This window comes from Halichoerus grypus, chromosome 14, assembly GCF_964656455.1.
Source record: "Halichoerus grypus chromosome 14, mHalGry1.hap1.1, whole genome shotgun sequence".
NCBI classification, from domain to species: domain Eukaryota; kingdom Metazoa; phylum Chordata; class Mammalia; order Carnivora; family Phocidae; genus Halichoerus; species Halichoerus grypus.
The window spans coordinates 81732923-81751913 of NC_135725.1; the positions used below are offsets into that span (position 1 = coordinate 81732923).

The 18991-nt window shown below is 43.7% G+C and overlaps 2 protein-coding genes across 3 annotated transcripts in view; one reads left to right on the plus strand and one right to left on the minus strand.

Moving 5' to 3' along the window:
* Positions 1–1968: 1968 nt before the first annotated feature.
* On the minus strand, positions 1969–15492 carry NDUFA8 (NADH:ubiquinone oxidoreductase subunit A8). The gene is made up of 4 exons (XM_036107818.2): positions 15312–15492; positions 9056–9219; positions 6003–6168; positions 1969–2287 (listed from the first exon to the last, which is right to left on the minus strand). Exons 1-4 carry the CDS (start codon positions 15360–15362, stop codon positions 2150–2152), a joined length of 519 nt encoding a protein of 172 aa, XP_035963711.1. The 5' UTR covers positions 15363–15492; the 3' UTR covers positions 1969–2149.
* A 77-nt stretch (positions 15493–15569) lies between these two features.
* MORN5 (MORN repeat containing 5) overlaps positions 15570–18991 on the plus strand; it is a 28659-nt gene continuing 25237 nt past the window's right edge. For both annotated transcript variants that reach the window (XM_036107816.2, XM_036107817.2), the window contains exons 1-2: positions 15570–15698; positions 18835–18982. In XM_036107816.2, the coding sequence (XP_035963709.1) occupies positions 15652–15698; positions 18835–18982 (195 nt within the window). In that variant the 5' untranslated portion in view covers positions 15570–15651. The remainder of the gene's footprint in view (positions 15699–18834; positions 18983–18991) is intronic.

Below are 18991 nucleotides of genomic sequence, written 5' to 3' on the forward strand. Positions count from 1 at the left end.
GATTCATTAGATATAGATCCTCCACTCAGAAAGATGGTGTGGTTTCATCCCTTGTTAACCAAGTGTGGTCCACGGGCCAGCAGCATCAGCACCAACAAGAAGCTTACTAGCAATCTCAGGACCTACTCCAGACCAGATGAACCAGAATCTTCATTTTAAGAAGACCTCATGTGACTGACTTATATGCAGTGGTATATACTAAGAGTATGGACTTTGGAGCCAGATGCAGCTGGGTTTAAATCTCAGCTTAGCCACTTCCTACTTAGTAGCGCTTAACCTGGATCTGCTTCATGTGTACAACCAGTGACCCTATCCCCTGGTTGGACCTTAGAATAACCTTGAGAGCTTTCAGAAACTCCAGGCCCTGGTCATACTGCAGACTAATTAAATCAGAATCTCTGGGGGCAGGAACCAGACATGGGTGTTTGAAGGTCTCCAGGTGACTTGAACGTGCACCCAAGGCTGAGAACCACTGACTTCAAAGAGCAAGCGTGGCGACTGGAGCCAGTCTTCGTCTGCATCCCATATCGGCTATTTCTCATGAGGACTGGGGCTTCTCCACCTCTCCCTAAGCTAGAGTTCCTTTGTGAAATGGACATGACAAATAGAAACTCTTTCAAAAGCTGAGCACTGAAAGAGTTGACACATGTGAAGCACTTGGCACGATGCATCATGCTCAGTGAATATTTATTACTCATGCAGGTCCCAGCTTCTTTTGCAGAAAGAATCTAAGAAGCAACACATAGCTTGAGGTGTCACAAAGATGCCAATCTGTGAACATGCTCATACTTTCCCCATCAGGGGTGACTTCCAACTACCTGGCCACCAAGAGGCTAATAGAGGTTGCCTTAGCTGTTTTTAAATTTCAAGATTCTATTTTTTTTCTACATTAAATTCAAGAATGAGGCAAAGGCAGCCGGAACTTTTGCAGAACAGGTGAGTGTGAGGTCCACCCCAAGTGTTCCCAACTGTGGGGTAGGACGAGGGTGGGGAAGGGGCCAGGCCGATCACATAGAGCTTCGTCTTGGAACTGTGCTGACACTTTGGGCGACAGGCCCTCTACCTCCTCTAATGCCTCCCAGCACTCTCCCTGCCTGGACATCTCTAGAGTGGGAGTTAGAAAGGCCTCTGGAAAGGCTTACAGGACAACTGCTTTTTAGAGCACCACAAAGGGAAACCAAGGCCCAGGGAGCTGCTAAGGACTTATGCAGGGCCATGTGCAATTGAAGGCCACCAGCAGAAGGGTGTAGAGCAACCCAGTCAGATGTAGAGGAAATAGCCTGGTAGTGAAAAAGGAACTGAATGAAAGGGAAAATAACGACATAATAGTGCTTTGAACCAGAGCTTTATAAATACTTGTGGCTTTAACCTGCCCAGGAGGTAGATAAGCATGTTGCCTTTAGTTTGTCCTCAAATTCAACCTCTCACAAGAGGTTAAGGAACACACCCAAGGTTGGAATTGACACTCAGACCTCCCGACTTCCTGGCTTTGGAGCTGGGAGCTCAGCCTCCACCTCCCTTGTCTATCAGGAAAAACATCTGGGTTATAATGCTTGAGGATGGGATATCAAGGGGAAGTGGTGGAAGTTTGGTTCTTTAAGAAACTTTGAGCAAGACTGCCGAACACCCAGCCAGGAGGCCCCTCCCATGGCCTGAGTCACAAGGCTCAAACATTTCTTCCCTTCTCCTATCTTGGACGCTTCCCTTGTATGACCTTTAGGGAAAGCTATTTGTCTGAGATATTGGATGGGGAGAGAGGTAAGACTTAAAAATGCGTGAACACAGACAGGTAAGAGGGCCTTCCCTTTACATAGTCATTTCTGCCTGATCGAATGTGGCTCCCTGTTAGTAGGTGAACGCCTACTTAAAGCGAAGAGAGAGGAACAGGCAGGACCACAAGAAGAACAAGCAAAGGGAAGTCATCTTTAAAGGCCAAAAGGTTATATAAAACATAATAAAATACAACTGTTTCCTTTAAAATTTTTAATGGCCAGGAAATGGTATAGAATAACTGCCAAGTCACATAAATTAACTTTTTTGTTAAGTTTGTGATCCCGGAAAGAACACTCTATCAGTCGATGCAAACTGCAAGGGAATTTCATCAGTGGCTGTCTGGGCGTGTGACTGAGTGTGGGCCATGGACCCATCTTTACATGGTCCAGAAAAAAAGGCGACTGCCATGTTTGGCAGGCTTCAGCTCTCCTTCTATCTCAGGGTTGGGCTCTGGTCTTGCTCTTGAGTGATAGGGATTCTCCGGTAAAGGTCGATCTGTTTTCACTTTGGTGACCTGTGGAGGGGGCGAAGAGGACAGAAGCAAGGCTGAGGTCAGGTGGAACAGTCTGAGACCAAGAACGCACCTCCCAGCGTTTCCTCTCTGCTCCTGCTGCCCCAACTACCCCTCTTTTTTCAAGCCTCAGCAAACCACATTTAGACTCATTTGACCTTTGAAGAAATATTCAAGAAAGCTTTCTTTGGGGGTTTCCATGTGGTAGAAGTTAGGGATACAGTAGGGAACAAGATACACACTGTCCTCAAGGGGTTCACAGTCTACTGACGGAGCCAGACAAGAAAATCAACCAAGACTTCCCAACCAAATTATCACAACTGAGGCATGAACTAAGTGCTGGGACTTAGGATTTAGAGCAAGGACTCTGCACATGTAACCCATCCTGAAGGCTAGGGGCTGGATGATTTCAGAGGGGGTAACCTTTAGCTTCATCTTAAAGGATGCCCATGAGCCAGGCAGGAAGATTAGCAGAAGACATTCCAAGTAAACAGTACATGTGAACACAGAGAGGCGTATCTTTAGGATGGCCAAAGCAAAGGTTGCTTGAATCGTGGCGGGAAATGAAGCACTAAGCAAGCACTTGTTAGAAACGATACTGAGCACCTTATTCCATTTCATTTTCACACTCCCATGAGATCATTTTGCAGAGGTTCCCTGTGGCCACCTGCCTAATAGTGGGAAAACTAATACTCGAAGCTGGATCTGCCTACTACTCCAAAGCCTGTGCTTTTAAATAACATACTACACTGGTAGTCAGGGCCAGATGATTAAGGGTACTGAATGACGTGTCAAGTGTTTGAATTTTAATCCAATGGTAACAGATGCCACCGAAGCAGGGAAGCAATTCAAGCATGTCTGCAGGGTGGAAGGTACAGAAGCTAGATTAGAGAAAGGCAGGACCAGAACTGGGAGAGCCAAGCCAAGAGGCCTGACAAGATGGTACAGCACTACACGATGGTAACAGGGAGACAGATGGAAGGTGGTCACATCCACATCAGCTCTGATGGTCACAAAATCTCCACCAGAAACCCAGCAGAAATTGTTCTCACTTTAAAGATGAGGAAACACGCAGAGAAATGGAAAGACAAGGCCACAGTTAATAACAGTGCTGTTATGTAGTGGTGTGATCTTCAAGCCACTCCATGTGATATGACTGATTAGTCTTCCCATATGCACAAATCCAAAAACCATTTACTGTGAATGGAGCTTTCAGGAACACAACAGCACAATTATTACTATAACCACGCCATGAGGCACTATTATCTGTAGTTCACAGGTGAGGACCAGGGAGGCTAACCTGTCCGTGATAAAGATACACACTACATGTCAGAGCTGGAGCTGGGACCCAAGTCTTCTGTCTAAAGGTCCAGAGTCGTCGTTTGTTTTTAGAATAGTATTCTCATCTCTCCACCACAGAGATCATTAATGGTTCCTTATTGCTTAATAGAGTTACTCCAAATGCCTCCAGCTGGCATGTGTGGCTCCTTTCAGAAATTCAAGATATGTATGAAATAAATCTAGAAAAATGTTTCTCAAACTTAAAGTAATGAACAGACCCCTTAAAAGGACAAATTATTGTGGAAAGAACAAGAAAACAACGTCCTCTTCTGTACCATATCAAAAGAGAAAAGGAGGAGAAGCATGTGGTCAAACTAACTGCTAGGTACACAACCTTGGGCGACCTACTCAACCCTCCATTTCCCATCTCTCCAATGGACTATTAGCCCACAGTGCCATTAGGATACTACACGGTCAGGCGCCTGATACACAGCAGGTGCTCCGTAAGTTATTTTCAATGTTAACCTTGCCAGGATGGTGGACTTACGGGTGAGAGAGAGCAACAGCCTAGGGAGGTTGGAAACGTCAAAGGACACTGACACTGAAGCTGAGGTCAGAAGAGTGAGTAGAAACTGGCCAGGGGCACAGAGGGGAGAAGGGAAACCTGGTGGAAGCAGAATGCAGCTAAAATTTAGGCTTTATCCAGCCAGTCATCACCTTTCTAAAAAGAGATTGGATTCTGATTTTAAGTATGACTAAAACTGATAATCCTCTTAAAGAAATAAACTTCTGAAAAGAGGACAATATTTTATAGGTTTTTTAAAAATGTAAACACAAAGATTCAGGAATCTGTATACTTTCTTAACAGCATGACTTGTTAATTCTCCTTTGATCACAGACAGAAATGAGAAAAGGTTGTTTTCATTAATGAATGTGTAGGTCCCACCACTTTCCAACACAGAGTTATCAACAATTTAAAGTGATTTATTTGTTCAGGGCAGCAAAAGAAGACATCTGAAGATAATCAAGCTGGACAAAAAAAACAAACAAACAAACAAACAAACAAAACAAAATTGCTAAGCCATTCATCTACTAATGACACCCAGCTTAAGATCCAACTATCCATAGATACTATACATAAAGAGAAGGGAACAAAGGTTAACTGTGGACCTATGCACTAGGCATTAGGCTGCAGGTTCACAGAGGCTCTCTAGCTTAATCCTCACAGAAAACTAGGAATGAATTCTGGTCCTATTTTGTAGATGTGGTAGGACAGGAAATAGCAATTTGCTCAGGATCCCATAGTGATTCAGTAATACTATCTCCCTCCATTCAAACCTGAGTTTTCCCTCCACACCTTGACACCTATCTGTCCCAGAGGGAATGGATGACAATGAGGCTCAAGAAGCAGGGGTAGGTCAGGGGTGCCTGGGTGGCACAGTCAGTTAAGTGTCTTACTCTTGATTTCGGCTCAGGTCATGATCTCAGAGTTGTGAGACTGAACCCTGAGTGAGAATCGTGAGATTCTCTTCTCCCTCTGCTCCACACCCCGCCACCTCTCTAAAAGAAAAGAAAAAAAAAAAAAAAGGGCAGCAGCAGGGTAGATCAGCACACAAAGGACCTTGTAAGACAGAATATTGCAAGCAAGAGCAAGCCCCTGAAAAGTTTTAAAAAGAAAGTGATATTTATTTTCCACACAGATCATGCCTATAGTGAAGATATAATTATAATCCTAAATTCTTCAATTTCAGGTGATACAAGGTCTTCTAAAATCTGAACTGAACCACCCTCCCCTCCCAGACATTCACATAGCCTAAGTTAAGAACTCCTGTTCAAGATGTGGGGACAGTGAGAGGATTCAAAAACTAATCCAGGAAATGCTTACCTACAGGAATTGATGATTGTACAAAGGGAGAAAGATGGGGACATGAAGGAAAAAAGACATTCAGGTTTCTGACGTTTCAAGAGATGGTGGTGTCATGACTGAGACAGGGAATATAGAACAAAGAGTAGGAAAACATGCTTTTCAAACTACAGCGATATACTTTTAAAAATCTTAGGTACTGATCAATCTGGCCTGAAGAATCTGGCATACCCTCGATCCTATTTCCTCTCTGAATTCCATGGTAAGTTCAACGCTTTCAACTGCCAGTGCCCCCCTAACATTGTGTTTATCCTCATCTACTCCCTTCTGTTCTCCAATTAGCTAATTAAACAAAAACAAATTTGCACATGCTGGAAGATCTATTTAAAGGAGTGATTTCTATTAAATAAACTCCCTTCTGGATTGTGTATAATCACTCCCTCATTAACCTGTTTGGTAAATAACAGATTTCTCCCATCATAACTGTACTCACAGAAGACCCTTTTCTGAGCGCCTCTTGCCCTTACCCACCCCTTAGTGAGAAGGCGAGACCCCCAGCAGGAGACTTTTTACCTTGGACAGCTCCCCCAGGTCAGGTCGCACCCAGCCCAGTTTGTCCAGCACACACTCGTCAAACTTAGCCTGCTGTTTGCGACAGCGACGAAATAGCTGCAGGCTGGAATAATCAATGCAGGTCCAATAGTCTGTAAAAGGCTCCGCACAGTGAAGCTTTATCTGCCTGCAAGAGAAGGCAGTGTTAGGGGAGCTCCTTGCAAAATAATGAAAAACAGACAAGTGCAGAAAAGTAAGTATAGACCACAAATACGTAGCCTTGCTTTCTGGAAGGTAGGAGCGTAGATGCTCTGACCTCACTTACAAAACAACTTGGCGATCCTCAATAAGTAGCAAAAGATTTCTGACGAAGAAGACCTAATTTCTTCATGCAGCAAAACTAAATGAGTTGAAATGCAAAAAGATCATGGTCTAAGGCACATATATTTTACACAGAACACTCCTCACTTAGGGCCTAACCTTTTTTTCCTTTAAATCCAATTCTAAAGATTGTCAGTTTAGCCAACCTGGAAGAGGCAGCATAATCTGAGATGGGCACGTTGACAAAAGTCAGAGGTGACAGACAATGGCAAAGGAAGAGACAAAATTATAAAAGGCAAATATACAAAACTAACACGCGGAAGATCCTGGGGTCATTCAGTGCAGAGACAAACTTACCCTATGCTCCTCAGAATTCAAAGTCCTCACTCTATTAATGCACTGAACAAAAACAGATTAATTTGTCATTAAGAAAGTTAAATTATATTTGGTATTCTCTGTTAAGAAGCAAGGTAGCATGTAATTCATTTTGTGACCACCAAAAATGGTTGAAGAAAAAGTAACTTTTGTGTATAAGAGATCAGGGTGTGCACAGGAAGGAAGGAGGACTAGCAAAGCCCTATGGAGCTTTTCAGAATTGCCTCCAGCCTCACTAACCAGGATGTCCACGGTACACAAAATTGCACCCACCTCCCTTGAGAAGCACTCTGGTAGTGGGCTACTGTTTCCAACGCCAGTTTTTTATTCCTCTGGCTAGCACTGCTGGAGTACTCAGTCTCCGTTCTGGACCCTGTTACCCACACCCAACTATTACCTACTAACGCCTATAAAGAGCAACTTTGGCAGTGAGAAATTCCTCTCATGGAGGCAGCTGGGAACCTCAGGAGCTTGTGAAATCCAAATATTGCCCACATAAATGTACTACCTCTGGGCCAAAGCAGAAATGCTTTTCCAAAGTTCTCTTAGAGAAGTTTAAAAAGTAAACACAAACTTGTTAGCAATCAAGCCAATGCAAATTCAAGCAAGAATAAAATATCATTTTGTACCTATCAAATACTTAAATAATAAGCAATGCTGGCAAGGTATAAAAAGATATCGTGCTGAGGGCAGCATAAACTGACCCAACTTTTTAAAAAAGGGCAACTACAGTCCAAGGTCCATAAACAATGTTCAAAGCCTTTTTATAGAATAATCTCACTGCTGAGAAATTTATGCCACGGAATTAATTAAAAAGAGAAAAAGATCTACACACAAAGGTAATCACTGAAGATTTATCTAAAACAATCAAAAACCGGAATAAAAAATGATGTTTTGTTTTTTTTTTAAAGATTTTATTTATTTATTTGACAGAAAGAGAGAGAGTGACACAGTCAGAGAGGGAACACAAGCAGGGGCAGAGGAAGAGGGAGAAGCAGGCTTCCTGCAGAGCAGGGAGCCGGATGTGGGGCTCGATCCCAGGACCCTGGGGTCATGACCTGAGCTGAAGGCAGACGCTTAACGACTGAGCCACCCAGGCGCTCCAAAAATGATTTTAATAACAGGAATTGGTCAGGTAAATTAGGGTTGGTTTACCTACCGGTGGAATATTATATAGCCATTAAAAATGATGATCACAAAGACAATCTAGCAATGCGAAAGAACGTTCCCAATAGTTTCAGTGAAAAATGAATTTTAAACCACACACTATGACTTTAAACACAAAAATGTCTTTGCATATGGACAAAGACAGCAGAAGCAAGAAAGAAGGAAAGCAGCTATTATGTGAAGGAAATTTTATTTTTCCCTCTCCCGTCACTGTAGTGGACATCTGTGGGTTTTGCCTAGCCAGCAGTCAGTCCTCATTCTTCTGCAATGTCCTTCTAATTTCCCTTTGGGGAACAATCCCTCCCTACCTCTCAGCAAAGTGGTTTAGATGAATCCAAGTCTACTCCCCACTTCAGTCCTGAACAGGCACAGCATTTTATCTCCTGAAACACACCTGATTCAAAGATATACATATGAAATCAAGCAGCCAGGCCAACGAGACTCAGTCCAGGGAGCCCTACTCATACCACTGGACACTGGCACGGCTGGTCTACGTCTACTAGGCAAGCAGCACAGCAGCGTGGAGTGGCTTGTGGCCACTTCTGCCACAGCAAGGAAAGAGTCTCTGAAAATGAACCTGACAGAGAAAAACAGAACCAAGAGATCGGGGGAGGAGAAGAGAGGCAAAAAGATACCAGGTAGTTAAGAAATTATGTAAGCCCTTTGATTCCAGCCCTGCCCAATCCCAGTCCTATTTCTGGACTTTACTGTTACACGAGCCAATTCCCTTCAAGTGGAGCTTCTGTCCCTTTTAATAGAGTCTGTCAAAACATTTCTCTACAATTACAATCTGGATTTTTTTTTTTTTTACTTGTAGTATCAAGCATAATGGCCTACTTAATACCTTGACTCTGTACACACTTTTCTCTCCATAATAACGGAGTGTTCTGTAGTAACAGCAATCTAGTGAATACCTGTTAGCAAGCACTGTGCTGAGTTGTTTTATGTACTTTCACGGATTTTTCATAACAATCCTGAATAAGATAGGTATTATTCTATAATTTGGAAATTAAGGTTCATGGATATTAAAGAACACACCAAATAATAAAAACAAATAACACAAATAACTGCATCATTTACTGTGGGCTTATTCTGGTCTATCTGATTTCAAGGTCTTGCATTTCCTACTAAAACTTAAATAGCTGGACGTTCACTGGGATACATATACCTAGATGTTTCAGCCCCTCAGCACTGATGTGAAAGATTCGTACCTGAAGAAGTCCAGAGCACACTTGTTGACGAGCTTGCCTTCCTCTAAACACCGCCTGGGGTCTTTCTCTTCCCAGCGGCAGAGCATGAACTCCTTGTTGGGCTTATCACACTGAACTCCATAGTGATGGGCGGCAGCTTTGAGCACCGAAGAACTGACTTTCACCTGGGGAAAGAACAGCGGGCGACAGACCACAGATTTGTGACCAGGATATCACTTCCTCATCTTCACCTCCTGCTGCTCAAAACAGAGGGAACACAAAGGTAGCACTGGTCTGCCTCCACCACGAAAATTAAAGACAGGGGGCTGTCATAATAATCCTTTGTGATCTCCGCTGCTTTAGAGATCAAAACGCTCTTTCATATGCGTGATTTTCTACACCTTCACAATAATCTCATTAGGTTGACACTAAACTCCCCATTTTAGACATAAGGAAACGGCAGCCCTAACAGAACCCTTAGCTCTCTGACAGAGAAAGTGGAGCTCTGAAGGATGATGGAGGGCCCAACTCTGTGGAGCTTTGATGAGTCTCCTTTCCAGGAATAAAAGTGATAGAATAGATAAATTTCCCAGAAGACTACAGAATCACAGAAGATGAGACTGGAAAGGATCAGTACGACAGCATCCAGTCCAAAAAGTTATTACTAATAAGAAAGTACTAAAATTTTTGAATTTTTTACAATTACGGACTATATCCAAGGTAGCCACTCCATAACTATGTCAGTCTCTCACTTACGTCCCTGGACATTTTCTTGAGAAACAGTGTAGTTACAGCTCGCTCACAGGGGACTGCACATAGACCAGGGCCCCTCTAACTGCTGCAGCAAGGGTCCTGCTGGCCTCCTTTGTGTACTACCTTTTCCTGGGCCCATACCACAACATCTTCATTACTATAACTTAGAACGTTTGCTGTCTGGGAGGATGACCCTCCTCATCATTCTTCCCTTTCAAAATCACTTTGGCTATTCTTTCAGATGAACCCCCTCATCCAGTAATTTGCATTGGAACTACACAAAGCTTAGTCATGTATTAAATTAGAAGGGAACGAGCATGTTTACAATATTGGGTCTCTGCTCAAATTTTATCTCCTCAGAGGATCTTTTTCTACTGACCTTATAAAAGCTATCATCAATGGTCACTGTGTGTGTGACCACTAGAATAAAAGCTCCAAGAGGGTAGGGACTTTTTTCAACAGAGATCTGAGACTAAAGATATCAATTCTCCCTAAATGAAACTGTAATTAAATGTCATGTTTACTGTGGCTCGCCAAGCACCCAAAATAGTGTCTAGCACAAGCAGCTAGTGAGTGCTCATCATGTGCCAGGCACCGGGGATCCAACACTCACAGAAGAGACAAGACTACATGAATTATGCCTTCTCACCAAAATAAAGTATGTCCCTCCTCTTATTCAAGTCATTCTTATGTTCTTTGGTTAAAATTACAGTTTCCATCATATAGGAACCTTGCGCGTTTCTGTTTAATTCCGCAGTATTTTAACATTTTTGATACTAGCTTAATAGGATTTTTTTTCTATTAGATTTTCAAATTGGTTACTGCTTGTTTGTACACTGTATCTCCTCTCTAGCCAGATCTTACTGAACTCCTGTCAGCTCTGATACAAAACTAATGAGGATTAACAGAAAAAAAACCTCCATTTACAAGTAAAAACTACCTCCCTTCCTCTATGATATTTGTATCTTTTTTTCCTCTCTTATTGCTTTGACTGAACTCTAGGATAATACAGATGAACAGCAATGGCAGTAGGCATCCTTGCCTTTTTCTAGACTTTAAAGCACAGTTTGGTACAACATTTGCTGTTGTTATCTGGGATATAGTTCTTAGGATATTCCTCAGTAAGGAAGTTTCCTTCTAATCTGAATTGGCTTTGCTTTACTGTTCTTTCTGGAAAGACTGAAATTTCGAGTTTCTTTTTCATTAATCTGTAAGTGTAGAGCACTAACAGATTTTCCAAAACTCTCCCATTATAGATAGAATAAAATCTAGTCTGCCACAGTGTATTATGCTTTAAGATATTATTAGATTTGATTCATAAATATTTTACTAAGGATTTTTATGTAAGAATAATGTTGTAATTATTATTTTTATAATGCTAAAAATTTTATAATTTTATTTATGTTTTAAAGATTTGTTTATTTTAGAGAGAGTGTGCATGGAGGGGAGGGGCAGACAGAGTCTCAAGCAGACTCCCCACTGAGTGCGGAGCCCGACACAGGGCTCGATCTCAACCCTGAGATCACGACCTGAGCTGAAACTAAGAGTCGGACGCTTAACCGAATGTGACACCCAGGTGCCCTATAATTTTATTTTTTATGAATTTCACACAGCTTAGGTTAAATTATTAATAAAATAAATGGCAAGGAAAGATGAAGAGAGTAATTCATCTACACACTACCGGAAGAGGAGAATAAAGTTAGGATGATGTCTACTAACATTACAACTGCTATAATTATCAAAGCAAAGACAAACTTATGATACAAGTGAAATCTGCCATGACAAGTCTAATAAATTTGTTTAAAACTCTGTAAGATTTTGTATTACAGTTTTTTATAGTAAGAGTTTATTTAGGTTAATTGAGGGGTACACTCTTGCTTGCTATATTACCTGTAAAGAGCTGAGAGAATAAAAATCAAGACTCAGGGGCACCTGGGTGGCTCAGTCGATTAGGCGTCTGACTCTTGATTTTGGCTCAGGTCATGATCTCAGGGTTGTGGGATCGAGCCCCGTGTCAGGCTCTGCACTGGACGTGGAGCCTGCTTGGCATTCTCTCTCCCTCTCCTTCTGCCCCTCCCCCCTGCACACATGCACTCGTGCTCCCTCTTTAAAAAAAAAAAAAAATCAAGATTCAAACTTTTTAAAGCTTAATATATTTAAAAAACTAAGTTAGCTATATTTACTTCCTTGACAAATGCCTTAAAGACCTTTAAATGGCTGATTTAATTACTCAAATGCCTTCACAGCTATCGTGTCCAAAAAAGTTATGGCATTCTTTGCCTGACTTTCCTACCAATGTAGAGGTCTTATCAAAATCTAGGCACACCCATGTTGTTGAGCATATAAAATATGCTCTGCCACAGGAAAATAAAAGACAATAACCACTCACCGAATCTCTTTCCTGGGGAAAGAGATGTGCTCAAGATGACACAGCAGGTCAGTGGCAACTGTAGAATTGGAATTCAGACTCTGACCTTCAATCAGGCCTTTTTGCATGATATCACCTTCACTGAGGTGGCAAAGGATTTTGGATGTCACCGTCTCCCCTCACCTGCTTCTTCACGAAGACTGATGAGTTCCAACAGAAACAACATCCTTTTATAGCTGCTTACTGTGAATATCCTCTCAAATTCATTCACCTCCCTTTGTCTCAAAGAACACAAAGTTCCAGCATCTTCCTCATTTACCCTCATGACAGCCTCCCCGCACAGCCGGTCTATACAATCTGCAGGTGTGAAAAGGGAGGCAGAAAAAGTCTTACAGTCTACAACCAATCCTCCAGTCCTGCTCTCTTCCTTAAACCATGTCTGCACCTCTTTCTACAGTCTTTAATTTATGCTGTGCCTTCCATTTTACTTAATTTATGGAAAACGGGGAATAATCGTACTTATTTGATAAGACTACTGAGAATTTAAATGAGTTAACACATATAAAAATATTAAGAACAGTGTCTAGCACATCATAAATATTAACTATTATCTCTACTCAAAATTGTCAATGTGTACAGGGAGTTTCCAGCCTAAGCTTCTGGCTGCTTCTTCCATAGGCATGTGTTGTAACTCCAAAGTCAACGAGGTCCAAAACGTGTTTAATTTGTCTCTCAAATCTGCTCCCTCTGGCTTCCCCAGCCCCACTGTCAGGTTGCAAATCTGACAGACTCTTCAACCCTCTCTGCCTCTGATACCTAAGTCACTGCTAAGTCTGACTTCCAGATAAATCTGTTCTTTTGCTCTGTAAGCAAGTCACCAATTATTTGGGGTCATTAATATCCTCCTCATTATTTCAACAGCCACCAAGACTAATCTCCCTGCTTTTCTTTTCCTCCCTTCAATCCATTTCTTCACAGAGCTGCCAGAGTGATCTTCCTAAAAGGCCAATTCTTACTGTACTCCATTTAAACAAATTAGCAACAAAGCCCTGGAAGGATTCAGGCTTAACAGCAGAATAAAGCCTAAACTTTTTACGGGGTATTCAAAGCCCTCTGGATCCAGCCTTCTCACCCAAGGCACTTCCAAAAAGGGACTTGCTGCTGTCTCAGAACATTGAACTCACTGTCCCCAGAACCCATCTGTGGACCCCTGCATTTTCCCATCTCCTTACCTTCGCTCAGATCTAACCCTCGCTTAGAAAGCCCATTACTCCGTCTTGGCCTATAAATGCTATTCTTCAAATGCTATTTAGCCAAGTCTCACATTATGCCCGAGAAATGCTTTCTCTGTTCCCTTTATAGCCTCAGAGAATTATACAGCTGGAATCACTTCATCTTACAAATAAAATAACTATGTCTGCAAATGCTACAAGTGACTAATCAAGGTAACTGAGCAGTTAGGCCTGGAATTTAGATCCAACTTCAAATCCTGCTCTCTTCTCTGAAACCATGTCTGCCCCTCTTCCATAGCATTTAATCATACTTTGTCTTGTAGTTACTTATGTAATTATCTGTATTTCAATTCAACTGTATGAACGCTAAAGGCAAATTTATTCCAGATATAGAATACTTGCAGGAAGTTGAACCTCAGATGTTTGCTGAACCAAATTAAAGTTCCCATGAAAAAAACAGCACTCTCAGGCTAACCCAGGTTCACTGTGGGACAAGAAACCAAAGACTGAATATTGGAGGCCCCCACTTTATAAATGTCACTTACTATAAAGTCCCTGAACATAGCAAAAAGTTCATCTGAGGAAAATAATAGTTGCCATTCTCACAGGCATCTAGGAGTAAGTGAAGTCATGAAAGTAACTTAACTTCCTAACTTCTGGGATATAACTTCTGGCACATAATTTTTAGAGTTGCCCTCCTTCTCCTTTTATGTAGCCTAGTCTTTCTACTACCCACTCCTGCCATGACACTCTTGTGCCTTAAAACCTTCCACCTCTCCCCATCACCTCACTTATAAAATAAGTCTGGCCTTGTAGAAGCTGCTTCCCAGTCCTACCAGTCCGGGGTACCCATCTCTCCAGGCTCAGCAACAGCTGAGCTTCCCACCAACCCTAGAGTCACATCAAACAGCACTTACTTGTCTCCCAGACACAAAACGTTCTGCTAAGCCTTCTCACTCTTTTCAGCTTTTGCCCATACCATAATACAAGAATTTAAAAGTATTAAACTCAGACCTGGATTCACAGTCCAGCTCCACCACTTACTAGCTATATGACCCTGGGCAAATGACTTCTACTCCCCAGGCCTGTTTTCTCACCTTTCACATGAAGAGACCAATAATATCCTACTTCATGGTGCTGCTGGCAGGATTTGATGAATTAATGGATATGAAGTAATTAATTAGCATCCTGCCTGACATCTAGACAAGGCTTGGTCGTATTTGCTATAATTTGTATATACTGTCTCGTCTTCACTTCATAGCACAAACTTCACCATATTGTAACTGCCTCGTTATGTCTGTCTCCCCATTAGATTATAAGCTCTCTGAGGGCAGGGACCATCTCTCTTATTCTCTGGTGTTTGTGTATATGGCAATTATTCAATGATATCTCCTGAATAAATGAATGTCCTATTACCAAACACCTTCCCAGGGCTGTGAGCAACTCCACTCTCCAGTATCATCTCCTTTTGATTCCGCTTCCTAGCTCCACTCCAACACCATACCGATGAGGCCACCTGGAAGCGACTGTCTTTCTCGCTGGACTGTAAAAACCCGGGGTTGTATATTCACTTCGCGGGGAAGGCTGAGTATTAAGGGACATTAAAGTAAAAAGTGGCCCTGGCTGGTGCTTAATAAAAGTACCACTATTATTCACGTAAATGACAAGCAGATCGCTGGGGGTCAGAGTGGGGGAGGAGAGGAGAATGCTACAGAGCCACTGCATGATGGCGTGGAGGTGAGGCGATTCCCGGAGGTGAGGAGGAGGCGTCCGGGAGCGACCTGTGCCTGTGCTGGGGGGTGGGGGGAGGCACTGCGTGGGGGGAGCCGGGGCCCACAGTCCAGGGAGACGCAGCAGGGCTGGGCCCAGGCCCGAAAAGCTGCAGCCCTATGCCCCGCTTGCCTGGCTTCCGAACGAGCCTCACCTCCTGCACTTTCAGATCCTCCAGAGTAGGCAGCTCCACTATCCCCGGCATGATGGCGGTAGCCCCAAACCCGAGGAGGCTCCCGCAAACGCGTCGCCCCCGTCTCCTTGAATTCCCCTTTCGACCGCCAAGGGCCACCTCGCGCCTGCGCCTGCGCAGCGGACCACGCAGGCGCACTGCTCTGCCCAACCGCGAGCCACAGAGCGTGCGCAGTGCCTGGAAGGTCCGAGGGCGCTTGGGGCGGGGCTTCGCGTCGGCCCCGCCCATCTTGGTTGTCATAGTGAGATGGGACGCACTGAGACTCCAGGATCGCAAGGGCTGGAAGCTAGAGGCTGACGCCATGGAGTACACAGGGAGCCAATACATTGGGGAATATGTAGACGGGAGGTAAGGGCCTCATCTGATTCACTATGTCTTGAATATCTGTGACTGGGAAAAGACGGCTGCCTTTTTGCCTTTGCAAGGGACTCTGTACCAGACACTTTGACAAACTTTATTCCTTTTAACCTTAAGGACAACACTTCACGTAGGATTGTTTATTCCCATTTTACAGTTCAGGAAAATGAGACCCAGTGCAGTAAAGTGCCTTGCTCAAGGACACATATCTAATAAGCATCAGAGCTGAGACATATTCATTCCATATATACGTCTGTGTTTGCTATCTGCCAGTTTTAGATACGGGGATAAAAATATAAAAAATGTCGAGATCCTTGCTGTCATGGAGCTTACAGTCTAGCTGGTGTATTGCCAATAAGCAAAGAAATGAGAAGATAATTTCAGATAGTGGCTTTGCCTCAATCTTCCCCTCCTCACAGCAAGCCTGTGAGATAGATATCATCCTCATTTTGCAGATGGGAAAAGTGAGGCTCAGAGTAACTGTGTAACTTGCTCAAAGTCACCTACTTGGCATTGGGCAGATCAGGGATCAAAACCCAGGTCTGACTCCAAAGCTCATGTGTTTTCTACTATGGAGCCCTGCTGCTGAGCTCCTACAGAGGACACATCCAGTTGAGGCAGTCCTTGAAGGCTTTCTGGAGGAGAAAATATTTGAGATGGGCCCTGAAGGTTGGGTTTTAGGTGGGTAGAGATGCAAGGTGAAAAATGTTTCCAGGCAGAGGGAACAGCATGAGCAATAGTTCAGAGGACTTACAAGGGGAGGAGCAGGCTGTTCAGTTTGACTGGAATGTTGGATGTGTCTAGAGGAGAGTAAGAGCCAGCGCTGTTAGGGTGGCTCTGTGTTCTGGCATAGAGAGATTTGAGTACTGTGCACAATTCTGTGAATGGGGGGAGCCACTGATAGATAGCTCCTTGGTAGGGCTGGACATTAGGAAATCTAATTTATTTCATTTCTGTATCCCTCTTCATGGCACATATGTCACTCAGTAAATGTTGGCTGAATGAATGAATGAATGAATGAAATTGTATCCTCACTATGGATTGGAGTCTTTATCTCTTTGTTCTTTTTAACTTACTTTTCATTTATAATGAAGGCTTTTTGCCTTGAGTGAATAAAAGGAAAATGGGAGGGAAGGAAAGAGAGAGGAAGAGAAGGGGAAAAAGGAGGGAGGGAAGCAGAGTAGAGATGGGGAGATCAAATCAGAGCCCATAGTTGTCCTAGTAAAAGGCAGCAGGACCCTGGACCAAAGCAGAGGCAGGGGGGCTGCAGGAAAGACAAAGATGTGGAAGTTTGGGAATTTTCATTGCCAGGACTTGGCAACTGATTGGCTCCCGGTCCCACTCAGAGACTGCCTCCAGTCCCAGCACAGTGCCCAGCTCTAGGCTTTGTACCATTTGTGGAAATTGAGAACTCTGAGGAGGGGCTGCTTTGGAGGAAGAGAGGATGAATTTCATTTGGGGTGAGCTGTAGATGTCTGTAGAAGGTCTGAACACTGACATCCAGTTTGCAGTTTTAAAAAAGGGAGCCGAGTCTAACCTCAGAGAAGGGTTTTGATGGAGACAGAAATGGTAGCTGTGATTTCAAGTAAAGACATAAAGGAGAAAAGGCATTCTGTCACCTCCCATGTCTTGCAGTAGAATAAACACAACATCGTGTTTGAGCTCTTACTCTATTTGGGGCATTCTGCTATTGTTTCATAGCTACTATTTCATCCAATTATCTCAACTTTGGGGAGGAGTGTTGTCATTATCCCCATTTTACGGATGAGAAACTCAGGCTCAGAGAGGCGAAGGAGCTGGCCCAAGGTCATACAGACACAGAGGTGGAGCCAGGCCTGGCTCAGGTTTGGTGGCCCCAGGTCTGCATGGCTCAGAAATTGTGCCTTGACCACAGACAGCGCTCTTCTGCTCGGGGCCTTGCCTCAGTGGCATCTTCCTTCATCCCCTCGGTCCGTTCCCTTCATTCCTTACATAATAGCTGTTTACAGGGCACCTGTTTGCACAGAATCATGATTCTAAGAACTGAGGATGCCAAGGTCTTCCTCTCCAGAACTTTGATTAAATAGTGAATATGAGGAATACAATTACAATGCAAGGCAGAAAGTGCTGAGCATCCAACAGAAGTACAAACAGAAGCCTGAAGAAGTTCCGGCTGACTTCCAGCCAGTGGGGGAAGGGTAGAGAAGGAATACAGGAATGAAGAAATGAAGGAAAGGATAATGCTTCAGCACTCACTGGATGTCAGGCCCTTTACTAGGAAAATCATTATACATTATCTGGGTTGATCTTAGGCATTAATCTCAGCCATTTCACACACGAAGTAAGTGGTCAACTGGTCAAGCTGGCTGCCCTTGGCTTGGGCTCCTGTAGAGGCCTGCCTCCCCCTACATGACAATTCCCACATATTCTACAATTGCTTAATTGTGCCTCCCACTAGACCATGAGCCCCCTTGGTGGCAGGGACAGCATATGCCTTGATCACTGCTGTGACCTTGTTGTACCCAGCAGACCAAAAACTCAGCACGTGTGGTAGGTGTTGATATGTAGTAACTGCTCTGTAAATATTTGTTGGGAGAAAAGGAAGGAAGGAAGGAAAACAAAAAGGTTTAGGAAGGTCTCCAAGACGATACATCTAGGAAATGGTGAAGAAAGATTCAGGTCTATGTCCTCTGTCTGAATTTCATCCTTTTCCCAATTCTCTGCAAGTGGTATAAAGGACAGGGGTGGGCTGGTCATGGGGGACAGGGAGGACACAGAACCAGCTGCCAGGAAATCTGGCCCAGATCTCTGCTTCCCAGAGCTTACTGTGTGGCTTTGGGCACATCCCTCCCAACTCTGGCCCTACCAAGGGCTGTGTTATGGGATGTGTGAACCCCAGGACAGCCTCTGGGTGAGGGGGAAGACAAACCAACAAAACTCTGTGCCCCGTCCCCCACCTTCACCAACACAGACCCTCTCATTTTGGAGTTTTTGAGGGAAACAAAACAAAATGTTGTTTTTGAACAGAATATTACTGGGACAGTAAGCCCTGAGGACCCCGAGGGTGAGGGTCCCACTTGCTCTCTTGTGCCAGCTCCGATACCCCGGCTGCTAGTCACAGTCTACGGATTTCCCTTTGTGCTTGCAGGATGGAGGGCGTAGCCGAATACATCCTCCCTACCAAAACGAAATACGTCGGAGAAATGAAGGACGGCATGTTTCATGGCCAAGGAACCCTGTACTTCCCCAGCGGGAGCCGCCATGATGCCATTTGGGAAAAGGGACTGGTCGTGAAGGTGATCAGC

Excerpts from the sequence above, each read along its gene's own strand:
- NDUFA8 (XM_036107818.2), bottom strand. The coding sequence starts at position 15,362 with ATGCCGGGGATAGTGGAGCTGCCTACTCTGGAGGATCTGAAAGTGCAG. Across the intron at positions 9,220-15,311 it reads AGGATCTGAAAGTGCAGGAG|GTGAAAGTCAGTTCTTCGGT; the intron begins GTGAGGCTCGTT and ends TTCTTTCCCCAG. Across the intron at positions 6,169-9,055 it reads TGTGCTCTGGACTTCTTCAG|GCAGATAAAGCTTCACTGTG; the intron begins GTACGAATCTTT and ends CTTCTCTTGCAG.